The 13211-nt window shown below is 39.1% G+C and overlaps 1 protein-coding gene across 1 annotated transcript in view; it reads left to right on the top strand.

Annotated features, from left to right (window-relative positions):
* Positions 1-10207, top strand: part of CNGB3 (cyclic nucleotide gated channel subunit beta 3) — a 59781-nt gene extending 49574 nt beyond the window's left edge. Inside the window, exons 17-20 of the mRNA XM_030444698.1 lie at positions 456-574; positions 5188-5334; positions 8673-8853; positions 9971-10207. Coding sequence (XP_030300558.1) covers positions 456-574; positions 5188-5334; positions 8673-8853; positions 9971-10207 — 684 coding nt within the window. The remainder of the gene's footprint in view (positions 1-455; positions 575-5187; positions 5335-8672; positions 8854-9970) is intronic.
* The last annotated feature ends 3004 nt before the right edge of the window (positions 10208-13211 follow it).

Raw genomic sequence — 13211 nt, 5'->3', positions numbered from 1 at the left:
TTTGAATTATTTTGAATGATTGGCATTTTCCTTTTAAATCAGGACAGTGAGGATTAGAACCAATAGTGCAAAACCTGAAGATTTTTCAACCATGAAGCTTAGGCTTTTTTGCACATTTTATTGAATACACTGCTGAAGTCCTTTAGTTTCCACCAGAATGGCTGATGGAAATGCCTGGTACCATCCTGATTATTATCTACTCTTCTTTTTCCAAGCTGGCCGAGATAGGGATCTGTTCAAACTTTGTTCCACATCATAATTGCAGCTGGCAGAGTCAGTCCTTGCACTTGTGCTCAGTGCTAGGAAAAGTAAAGCAAACATTTATTTCTCCATAATACTAGTGAACTTGTGTATAAGAGAGGGGAAAGATATTTAAAGAAGGTTTTGTCAGATTATCCTAAAGCAAAAACACTGCCCTGCTAAATCACAAGTTCTTTATGTGTTTGTGTTCCCAGGGAGAGATTGGCAGAGAGATGTACATCATCAAACAGGGGGAAGTTCAAGTCCTTGGAGGCCCTGATGGTAAAAAAGTTCTGGTTACACTCAGAGCAGGAGCTGTATTTGGGGAGATCAGGTGGGTCCACCACTATTTTAAAACTGATAATCAGTGATTATTTAACTTCTTTGTGGTAAGCATGACGGATACTATAGGAGGCTCGAAAGTTGGTAGGATCAACCAAGAAGACACCAAGCAGGGAGATGCAGGTCTGTGAAGGGAAATCTAGTTGAAGCATTGGAGACTGTTGTGGCAAGGTTTTAGACCAGTGTTTTGGACAATGCACACAAGAGATACACAGACATATTTCTTTTTCAGCATTTAAAATATTTATCACATGTTCCTGTTCTGAAGTCTGCAATATAGCAGGAACAAGTGCATTTTATTGCCTGTATAGTGAGTCTAGGTGCCCTTAAATATCAGATGGTAAAAATAATAACTAATTCCCAACAAAGGAGATAAAAAATCTAAAATAGCAAATAAGACTGGTTTGCTTAGGAGGTGAAGTAGGGACTAAGCTGCCAAAACCAGGGCATCCATATTTGAAAATCTATTTGTTTAAAAGCAGATAAAACAAGAAAAAAGCTGACAGACCAGATTTTTGGGTGTGAGTTTATATGGATGAGAAAATTTTTCTCAGGTGGTTACAAATGTTTTGATATTCTCCATGTGGTTACTATGCAAAAGCCATTAACACATTCCCCAATTGGCCAACCAAGTGCTAGATTTTATATACGACATCCCCTGCTGAGGTTGGCCTGAAGAGAAGTAATAAAATACATGTGCTGCTGCATGTGATAAGCTGGATTCCTGATTTCTTCCAGCTGTCTCCCTGTTATTGTTAATCCTCTTGCAGGTAGCTTTAATCTGGCTTTTGAAAAGTGGTAATCAGCTCTCTGCCAGGTTTACATTTATCTTCTACTTGTGTCTCCCCTTGTGGTAAGGGAAACATTCCCACTTATCTAGTGACATATGTACCAAACTTGCTTAAATCACAAGTGGAAAACACCTGATGTCTCCCATAGATACAGATCTCTTTCTTTGAGTGGGAAAGTGGAATCATACCAGCTTTTTCAGAGGTTATTTGAAAGGTGTTTCTCTCTGTGACAATATAGTACTTGAGCAAAGCCTCAAAACAAAATGAGTTATTGTGAGTTATGTGGAAAGGCTGGGAATGCACTGGTTTTCAGTACGGGCTGGATATTGAAAAGATAATAGTACAGCAGCCCAGATATATAACACACAAGTAGTTTTCAGTTACCTATTAGTCTTGCATTTGGAGTGAGGACTTGATTTTTTGAATGAAGAAATGATAATGATTGGTTTTAAAATATAGAAAGGGCTTTCAAACTTTTGATCTGACACAGGTGAATGCTTCTTTCCACATGAGAAATACATACCAGCCTTCAAAGATTCATTTCCCAGTATCTATTCCTCTTCACATATTTGCCAGGATGGCCACTAAAACCCTCAAAAATGTTTTACTCTACACTTCTAGCCCTGTTTTATTCATCATTGCCCTACCGAGGCAGCATTCTGACTGGTTCAGGAGGATGTAATTTGCATATTAATGACAGGCAGTGGACAAACTTGAGGAAAGAAAGCACAGCAATTTGCAGACACCTCCAAAACTGAAGCAAAGCAAAGAAATGAAGCACTATGTGTATCAATCAGTAGAGATTTATCCTCTTCCTTGTGGAGAAGCATTAGAAAATAATGAGTTTGTTTAGCATAGCTCTCTGTAAGTTTTGTCAAGGTCTTCTGAATACTATACAGCAGAAGAAAATGAAAAAGGTAATAATGCATGAAATATTGCTTTTTTTTAGCACAGTCATTTTTTTCCCTCAGTATTCATAGCATAGTTATCACCTGGTATCAGGCTGATTTCCGTCTGATTTCTGATTCAAGATTTATTTAGAATAATGTGTCAGCTTCATTCCAAGTGGTATGGCTATGTGATTTATAAGACACTCGTTTTAATCTCAGTCTGAACAAAATGCATGTAAATGATATTCTAAAAGTCACTGAGGGAAAACAAAGCCTGTTTATTTTTAAAAATTCCAATGATTTATACTGGAAGGCCAACGCAAGACTAATGTTCAAACAAGTCCTTTGCCAATTTCATCTTTGAAAATTATTACAGAAACAGATTAAATTATAGGAGTTGCCTTCCAATTACCATCTTACCCTCATTACTACTTTCCTGTATAGATATCAGTTTGGGGAAGCAAAATAATCTCAGAATCAGAGGCAAACAGATTGCTGCCTTAATGAAAGCCTGTCTGCACAGACAATTGAGAAAGAGAGAAATTCAGCTAAAACACAACACTTCATTAGCCCAGAGAAATCTACACTTTAAGCCAGATGTCCTCATTCATCCATTTACTGATATTTAACTAGAGCAATTTCCTATCTGAAAAGGGTAATTGTGGAAAAATTAAAATATTATTATATGTAAATTTTTGACAGAAAGGTTCCTAAATGTTTGGTCTTGGCTTTGGCCCTTCAGCTGTTTTGTAACTTTAACTTCTATTTAAAAAATCAAAAATAAAGGGAATATTTATTGTTGTGAAAGGTTACATTTTCCAATTTTGCTCAGGACTTCCCATGAAATGGCAGCTGCTGCTTTCAATGAGGTATTCCCTTTGGTTTTGACATCCTGCTCAGAAGCAAGATCCAGATCTATTTCCTGCTCCTTACTTACTGGTTCTCTCAACAGGCACAAAGGTGTGGACATGAGACACCATGACCCTGCACATTCAGTTGATAGGGTATCACCATTCTCTGGATCAATTTGCTAATTTCAGTGACTGCCAGATTCCTACAGAGATCAACTCTGTAAAAAAAAAAAATACATATAGATAGGCTGAGTCATCACTTTGACAACTTTATACCTCTCAATTCAATTTGCTAGCATCAGAATTTCAAAGTTATTATTGCATATTATTATCACAGCATTTCAGTCTAACAACTGCAGTAAAAAATGCAAGGCAAACCCCCTCAAATTTATCTATTAATATAGATATTACAGTATCAAGAATCATTGCAAGGCAAATGTGGTGTTTTTTTTAAATTTGGTCTATCATATAATTCTTAGCACACTGCAGAAAATCAGATTCAATCATTAAGTCCATAACACTGTCCTTAGTCATTCTGTTTGAGCAAGGACTGCCTTACATGTAAAATTCTCCTCACATCATCTCTGTAATGAAAATTCTGATCTCTTTAGTTGAAATCTGCCTCAATAAAATGAGCTTTCCCTTGGAAAGCCTGAAAATGATTGTTCAGTAACTTCTTGAGAAGTGATTCATCAGAACTCAAAAGCTGTTTGCAATTTTCTTTAGCTGCTTTTTCTTATTGTGCAAATAGTTTTATTCTGTCTGGGGAATTGTAGAGAACTGTTTTAAAAAAAAAAAGATGATACATTGCATTTTCAGCTTGAGTTCATACATTGATTGTTATTTTGGGTTGCAGAAAAACACTTTGTGAATGTGTGTATAAAAATAGCCTTGTACAACCAGTTGCATAGATCTCATACTATCCATTATAAATCAAATACAATATATTATCTGGATTACCTCATATTTAGAAATATGTCCTATAAATATTTTTAATATGAAAACCACTGTTTATATATACTTAATTAAGATTTTGTATATATATCAATTCATGTTTTATGGGGTCCAGGCTTAATAACTTTTAAATTTAGTGATTGCTAAATACTCTGTAAAAATATTAACATTTTTACATGGAAAACATTTAAGGGACAAATTGTTAGGGTGGATCTACTTGAATAATGATAAAGCAATTGTAGTACTAAGAGTGAAATGAAACTTCTCTTGTTTATCACCACCAGCTGAGAAGTTTCTTCATTCTATTTGCTTAATGCAAGATGAACAATTTAATTTGTATTTGTACAGCACCTAATTTTTATCTAGATAGCCTTCCTATGGCCAACTGCTGCTTCCTAAACTGGTCTAAAGCCATTTTTTTCTGGCAGACACATTTATAACTGTCACTTTGAAAGACTTTCCTAATCTGTATCATTCAACTTGCCAACATTCAAATGTGAGATGTGGTATGTGAGAACTGAAAACCAGAGTCTCACAGAAGTTAGACTCTCAGAAAAATTAAAACTCTTGGAGAATCATTCATTCATTGTAAATAAGTCTTTCAATAATAACGACTTGTGCTGCTCTACTTCCAATGAAAATAATCCCCATCAATAAAATTGAAGTGCCAAGATCACATGAGGACTAAAACAAACACAGTCCTTGCAGTCGGTGTCTCTTGGGAGAAATGTCTGAATCTAGGTTACCGAACAATCATTTTCAGGCTTTCCAAGGGAAAACTCATTTTATTGAGGCAGATTTCAACTAAATAGATCAGCATTTTCATTACAGAGATGATGTGAGGTGAATTTTACATGTAAGGCAGTCCTTGCTCAAGCACTGTAAAAGATCTTTTACAGTCCTTAGCATCTACATCCTCATGACCAGTAGTGACAATTTGCCTTTCTGAGGCAAGGAGGTATTTCTAACACCAACTGCAAAGGGCCTTTACAGAACATTGGATAGAAGAGTTGGGTATGTAAGTGAGCTATGGGATGACATCAGTGGGGAGCCACCAGCAAAGGGATTCCTCACTAGGGCCAGTAAAAATGTGACTGACAAAGTTTATTTTCATTCCAGCCTATTAGCTGCAGGTGGAGGAAACCGAAGGACTGCAGACGTGGTGGCTCATGGCTTTGCCAACCTTTTCATTCTGGACAAGAAAACACTCAATGAAATCTTGGTGCATTATCCGGACTCAGAAAAACTTCTCATGAAGAAAGCAAAGTATGTCCTAATAACAGTCTTTAAATCACATTATTGGACTGCAGAATGGGCAGTTCTGCCTTACAGATCCACAGTTAAATGCCCCCCCACAGATTTGTCTGCATTTCCAAAAGCTTAAGCAGCAGTTAGGGGCAGATTCAAAGTTATTGCCTGACAAAATGGAAGTGCACAGATCAGAGAGGTGCACGTTTTGTTCAAAAGCAACTGAAATGGGATTTCAAACCCAAACTGCTTTTTGTCTTGCTTTGGCTGTGGCTTGCAAGGATTACCACTATCCTAGTTTTGAAAGGGCAATATGTTGACAGATTTTGCCATAAAATGACAAAAAATTAGTACCTTACTACCTTGTAAAAGGTCCAAATGCAGGAAATTGTCATTACTGGGATAATTCAGAGCTCATATTGTTCTCAACTGTTGCCTTACATTGGTATTAAATGCTGAAAGGTTGCTCTCAGACTTGAAATTCTACCAGAAAGACTAAACATGGCACAGGAGTGACATTTTTTTAGTACGAGTGCTGGCAGGTGGCCACTTTCAGCATATTTCAACATCCCTCGTTATCAAACACCAGTATCTTGAGAATCATCACGTCCCTAAGGAACAAGGAACACAGACACAGAAAAGATCAGTTGCCCAGTTTTCAAAACCAGCACCAGCAGGCAGAAAGGTGGAACTAATCCGCTGACTGATGGTCCAAAGCATTTATCCTTCCTGAATTTTTTCCACCTTCTTGCTGAAAAGTTGTACAACTGGCATTACTTGCTATTTCTTTCTCTCTGACCCAGGATACCTCTTGTTTTGTTGCCTACCCTGATCATACCCTGCTAAGCCAATCAATTCTGCTTCCTGCAAATACCCTTTCTTAGCAGTAGGAACTTAGAATTATCCATCCTTCATGTCTGCACTCTCATTTGGGCCTGAAACCCTCTCTAGATATCAGATTAGATACAGATTATCCTGATTAATTTTAAAGATATTCAGTACCTGCCTTGTGCTGGGGGCTGTGTTTGCTCACCCAGGCATCTACTAATTCTTCCAAAACTCATGTGTTTTACATATGGTCAGCCACATCTCTAAAAAAAAAAAACAAACAAACAAACAAACAAAAAAAAAAAAACCAAAAAAACCAAACTAGGTGCCAAAAGTAGATTTGTGTACTCTTTTGATAAAGATTACATTTTTTTCAATTTTGGAATCAAGTTACCAGAAGCTTTGTCCTGGAAGGTTTATGTTAGAGTTCTCTGGATTGCATTGTTTATCCCACACCTTTAAATGGCTCCTTAAAATAAACTCAAAGGAATTATCCAACAAAAAAAATGTTTTCTATTATTACCCAACTGATAGTCACTCTGTGGTTTTTACTTAATAAATCCATGTCATCTGCTGAAATGTAGTTTTTAAATTCATGACATTAAAACTTTAAAAAGTATAATCTTCACTTCTGGAATTCCCAGAGTTACAAAGTACAAAACGCTGGAGAATAATATGGTGTTATGGGATTTACTGTACTTAAGACAGCAAGTATAGTTCTGGTTCATAAAAAGCCTTCAGCTGGGACTTTTGCAAGGAAAGAAAAGTTGTATTGAAAACTGTACAGCACCCTAATAGAAACTAAAAAGATAGGAACTCTGCTTTTCACTGGTTCCATCTGTCTTGGAACTGTCATTTAATGTTAATCTTCATTCTCACTTCTTGCTGTTGTGGTTTCAAAAAGGTACAGCTACAGAGCAGTGTGAAAATCTAGTCTGCCACATGATTGGCAGTAGTTTCTGTATCTTCAGGGTATCTTCTTCTATTGAAGAAGACCCAAAATAAGTACCACTGTGTAAACTGACCTGTCAGAGATGAGCCATACTTCATTTGGTAAGCTATTACTTCCATGAGCATTAGCTGGAATCCAAAATGAGCACAAAATGCTCTCTGAATTTGCATCCAGAAGGCCAGGTAAGAGATTTCCACCTTAGATATGGGGCATCCATTCCCCTCCACACTACTTCTCACCTTATCAAACTCTCACCTGCTTTGCAGCACCTTAATTTGACTGCACTTGTTTATTTTCCAGGACATAGGTAAGCAACTGGCTGCTCGTTGCCTGGACAGAGGTTCTATTTGATGGGAAAAACAACTTGTTGGATGGCTGGGTCCAAATAGTTCTGGGAAATGGAGTTAAATTCAGCTGGTGGCTGGTTACAAGTGGTGTTTCCTAGGATCACTACTGGGGCCAGTTCTCTTTAACATCTTCATCAGTGATATGGATGAGGGGATTGAGTGCACCATCAATATGTTTGCAGATGACACCAAGCTGGGGGGGAGTGCTGATCTACCTGAGGGCAGGAAGGCTCTGCAGAGGGACCTGCTCGATGAATGGGCTGAGGTCAACTGTATAAGGTTCCACCAGACCAAGTGTCAGGTCCTGTACTTGGGGAACAATAACCCCATGCAACTTTACAGGCTTGGGGAAGAGTGGCTAGAAAGCTGCCTGGCAGAAAAAGATCTTGGGGTGTAGATAGAGAGCCAGCTAAAAATGAGCAAGCAGTGTGCCCAGGTGGCCAAGTAGGCCAACAACACCCTGGCTTGTATCAGTCTCCCTGTACACAGCACTGGTGAGGCCTCACCTCTAGTACTGTGTTCAGTTTTGAGCCCCTCATTCCATGAAAGACATGGGGGTGCTGGAGTGAGTCCAGAGAAGGGTGACAAAGCTGGTGAAGGGTTTATAGAGCCTTATGAAGAGCAGCTGAGGGAACTGGGACTGTTGAGCCTGGAGGAAAGAAGGATCAGGGGAGATGTTATGACTTTCTGCAATTACCTGAAAAGAGGTTGTAGCAAGGTCTCTTGCAAGTAACAAACAATAGAACAAGAGAAAAAACTTTAAGCTGTGCCAGGGAAGGTTTAGATTGCATATGAGGAAAAATTTATTTCCTGAGAGGGTTGTTAGGCATTGGAACAGGCTGCCCGGGGAGGTGCTGGCGTCACCATCCCTGGAGGTATTTAAAAGACATGTAGATATGGTGTACATGTGGACATGGTTTAGTGGTGGATTTGGCAGTGTGTTAGGTTAACAGTTGGACTAAATAATCTTAAAGTCTTTCCCAACCTGAATGATTCTATGATTCTATCTCCGAATTAGAACAGTAGCCTCCAGCTGTACCAGAGTTTAGGGTTAAACCCTTGCCCTTTCCAGGTTTGATCTTGCCACTAGACCTGGGACAAAAAAAAAAACAAAAACATTTGCTGGAAAATTTGCCAGTTTCAATACATGAATGTGACATTTTAGCTTTGCAGGAATGTTGTCCAGCTTCACAGCACTGCTGCATGTTCTCATTCCTTTTTGTCTCCAGGGTGCTGCTGAAGCAGAAGGGGAAACCTGCTCCAGGACCACCAGTGCAACAACCACGTGGCTTAGCTGGTTTCTTTGGACAGAAAAAGGAAACTCCGAAATTGTTTAAAGCCATGGCTGGACTTAGGGGAAAAGAAGGCCTTTCTAAGATGCTGCAGTTGAAGGGAGAACAAGAAGCTCAGGTAATGCCACAGAAAGTAAGAGTAGAAAATTCCATGCGTTGAAGAGGGAAACAGGAAAGATACTGGAAGGGCCTGGACAAAGAGAGTAGATGAAAATGTATCCTTGCTGCAATTAATTGCAAAAACTCCCAGTAGCTGAGATATAATCACTGTACCTAATCTCTATAAACACTGATTCTAAAATTTGGCTCAAAATTTCCTGGGCCTGGACTTTATGCAGAGTAGAGAAAACAAAAGCAAAGAAAAAGCCAGGAAACAAAAATCCCAAAGGATAAAGTAGATTTTACAAAGACCCTAAGGGCATCTGATGTCCTTTTATGTAAACAACCATAAATACAGAAATACCCTAACACAGAAATCTGATCCAGTTAACTCAAGCACACGATGAACTTTCCAATTCAAAGCCAGACCTCTGATTGCCACAAATCCTGAAGAAATTTTAAAGTTTAGCCCACACATAGCTGAAACTGATTGTCTCATATATTACACTTTCAATAAAACTGTTATTTAGTTCGTAAAAAATATTTCCCACATTATACTCTGTTCTGAGAAACATTAATAAGAACCTGCTTAGTTCTACATATTTACCCAAAGGTGGCAGAATTCTCTTCTGTCTTTACACATGAACTGGCAGTGCTTTTAGCTATATTTTTAAGTTAGATAAAGAACTTTGCTTACACAAATGACTACAACACTATGGCTGGAAGGAAAACATTACAGAATTTAATGTGCACTTGTGTACTTACTAGGAAATAGGCTTGGCCAAGGAACTGAGGCACTGGGCAATATGTCAAGATTTACATAACTTCTTTCTCTACTAGTCTAAATACATAAAGGAAGATGTAAGGAAGGGCTGTGTGCCCCAAAATGTACCTGTTATACTAATAAGAAGCAGCTACTATTGTGATCCATGAGCTTTTCTCATAGGTTTTTTGACATCCTCTGAAATTGCGTTTTTCATTTAGAAACTAATTTTATTGCCTAACTACAAATTTATGTATATTGCACACAATTAATCACAGCATCCATGCTGTGCCTTTCCACTGCATATACAGAACAGAGCCACTTCCTTATTTTCTTCCACAGAATTGGAAAACATGTTATTTCTTGCTTCTAGGAATCTCAAGCTGAAGCAGAGAATAAACCTGTACAAGAAGAGAAGAAACCTGCAGAGCCTGCGGCCTCATCTGCACCCCCTGCACAAAAGGAAGAGCCGGATGCAGATGCTAAGTCTAAATCACCTGCAGTTATGCAAAAAAGCACCTCGAAAGACTCTTTGATCATCAGTATGGCTCCATCCCCCAGAGCAGGAGAAGGAGAGATTCTTACAGTTGAAATTAAAGAGAAAAAATAGAAACAGATGGTGCTTGGGGCTGTGGCCCCATCTGTTGTCTTGCTGAATTCAGAGCACAAGAGTGACTTTGCTTTTGGGTACAAAAGATTAAAACTAGAGACTACTCAAGAGAAAAATCTACCCCACATTGTCATCTTCTCTACTTCCTCTCCTGAGAAAACTAGACAAATCATTTCTATACTTATCAACCCTGAGCCCAAGGAGAGTGTAATAGAAATTAGAGCTCAGATTCTATTTCAGGACCAGTTGTTTCTTGTTTGATCCATGCTCCCCCTTATCTCTTACTCTGTCTTGTTCCTGCTTCTCCTCTTCCCTCTCCTGTTTATCCTTGCTTGTTTATTGCTGTTCCTGTTGCTCATCTTGATTTTAATTTTTGTATATGCTCTTTTGTGGTTTCCCATAGTCATCCTTTTTCTTGCTACTGCCCTACTGTTGCTGAGGTTACTCATGTTCCTCTCAATAATGTTCTCTCCTCCCATTATACTTCTAATCAGTGACCTATTTTTGTGACCAGTGCAGAAAGCTGTGATGCTCTGTTGGAATGTGTTAGTTTGGGACAGAGGGCTACAAAACAAAGCCATTGTCAAAAGGTAAAATCAAGAAACTCACAAGAGGGAAGCAGATTGCAGAATTATAACCACCCATTTGAAAGCATGAGCTTTCAAAGCTCAGATGTCTTTAACTTGGGTGAATAAACTTGGAAAGAGCTAGGTTATTTCTCCCCCTGCTCAAGGCTGCCCTTTAACTTCAGTTTGCAGACTTATACATTTGATCTTCTCAAGGGGGTTGGTATTACTAATGCTCTCTGAAGCACAAGCTAACTTTTTGAAGAACCTTGGAATCTAAACTGGCCACTTTAAAAATAAAGCTGATTTTATAAAAAGCAAGATTTACACTTTCTGTGGTGCCTGGTTCCAACCAATGCTCCACTTCACCTCCATCACAGACCTCATCTGATGATCCAAAGCAAGCCCCATACCTTGCCAGGGCTGAGCTACATCGTTCCTGTGAACTGAAGTAAATCATTTATAAGCAACACAGTTAAGAGTGACACAGTTTCTAGCAAGGAGCTCCCACACCATAAACCTTCTGCATCAACTCATCACAAAAATATATATAGTATTAACCAAAAGGCTGAAGCTCTGTTTTAAGCTTAATCATCAATTCCTCTTTTCTCTTCCGTGGATTTGTGTCTCCTCTTGCTCCCCATCCACTTTCAGACCCACTGGATGAACAGTTCTGGGAAATAAACCCTTACGCAGAAGTCAAGCCAAGAAGTTTTAAGACTTCACAGCTCCTCAGCTGACCAGCCAACCAAGGAAGGCAGCAGACCAAAATAAAACATTCACTTTGCAGGCTACATATGATCTTGTGGGCTGTGAATTCTGTAGGCCCGTTTGTTAAAGCCTCTGAACTTCTCTAAACACCAGGAAAGCTGGCAGCCCAACCAGAACCAGTGGGCGCCTCGCTCAAGTGAAAGCTGGATGACTGAATTCCATATGTTGCATATTTCACACATCTTCTGCCATGACTAAAAACCAAATCTCTCCCAGAAATAAAGTTCTGTGGCCATAGTATTGAGGTCAAGGATCAACTCCTACATGGGAAGCAGGAGCCTTATTTGCCTTTTACTCGTTATTCAATATGTAAGAAAAAAGGATGTCACAACAGAGGCAGAAAATACTAAGATGCATCATAAAGAATTATTCATCTATTGCACATCCAGGTATGTCTCAGTACAATCCCAAAATTAGAAATACTGCAGAGCTGCTTCACAAATGAGGCCTCCTGTGAATAACAATCTATAAATTCATTACAATAGATGGTTCTCACATCTTTTTATTCACAAAGAGTTGTCAAAACATTGTGGAAGGCGGAAAAACATACAAAACTCTGTATTTTAACGTTTTGGTATTAACAAGTAAAGCTTTCTCTTTGCAAAAGATCTGATCCTCTTCTGCCTACACAAATGCTGCTAGCTAACTTGAAACATTCTCACAGTCAGCATATTTAAGTTTGTCAACCACATGCTGACATATATTACAAAGTAAGGGCTGAGACTGCAGCAGCAAGCAGTGCACTGCAGCAATAGAGCATCCCATGAGCTGCTGTTTTGCTACAGCTCTTAACAGCTCAGGACTGCAGGAAAGCTCATCAGTTCTGTCTGAAAGACTATCCAGCTATGCACAGCTCTTGAGTTTCTTAAACCCAGAAAAAGGAGAAATGTCAGTATTTGCAGAAGATCACAGCCACCAAAGTAACTTTCAAACACTGCTTGCTCCAAGTTCATCTTTGAGAGGTCATGGAGAACAGGAGAGGTGCATGAGGACCGAAGGAGGGCTAATGTCAGTCCAGGCTTCAAAAAGGGCAAGAAGTTGGGCCCAGCGAACTACAAGCCAGTTAAGTCTTGCCTCTCTCTCTGGTAAAGTGTTGGAAAAAATCATTCTGGATGTCATCACAAAACACATGAAAGCAAACAACATCATTGGGAGAAGTCAGCATGGATTCACCAAAGGGAAATCACACCTGACCAATCTGATCACTTTCTATGATATCATTACTGATTGGCTACATGAGGGGAGAGCAGTGGATGTCACCTACCTTGACTTCACCAGTGCTTTTGACACTGTCTCCCATAACATCCTCATTAAGAAACTCAGCAAGTGTCAGCTAGATGAATGGACAGTGAGGTAGATGGAGGGTATGGCAGAACTCAGAGGGTGGTGATCAGTGGAGAAGGGTTGAGTTGGAGGACAGCAGGGTCAATACTCAGTTCAGTCTTGTTTAACACGTTCATCAACAACTGAGAAGGCTGAGATAACTGGGACTGTTTAGCCTGGAGAAGGCTGAGGGGAGAACTTATTCATGCCTGCAAGTCTCTAAAGGATTGGTGCAAGACAGATGGAGCCAGACTCTTCTGAATAGTTCCCAGTGACAGAACAAGGAGCAATGGGCATAAGCTGGAACACAGGAAGTTCCATTTAACTATGAGACAAAAATTTCT

This window comes from Calypte anna, chromosome 2 (assembly GCF_003957555.1).
Source record: "Calypte anna isolate BGI_N300 chromosome 2, bCalAnn1_v1.p, whole genome shotgun sequence".
NCBI classification, from domain to species: Eukaryota; Metazoa; Chordata; class Aves; order Apodiformes; family Trochilidae; genus Calypte; species Calypte anna.
The sequence above is the reverse complement of the archived record's forward strand: the minus strand, read 5'-3'. Positions and strand labels throughout refer to the sequence as shown.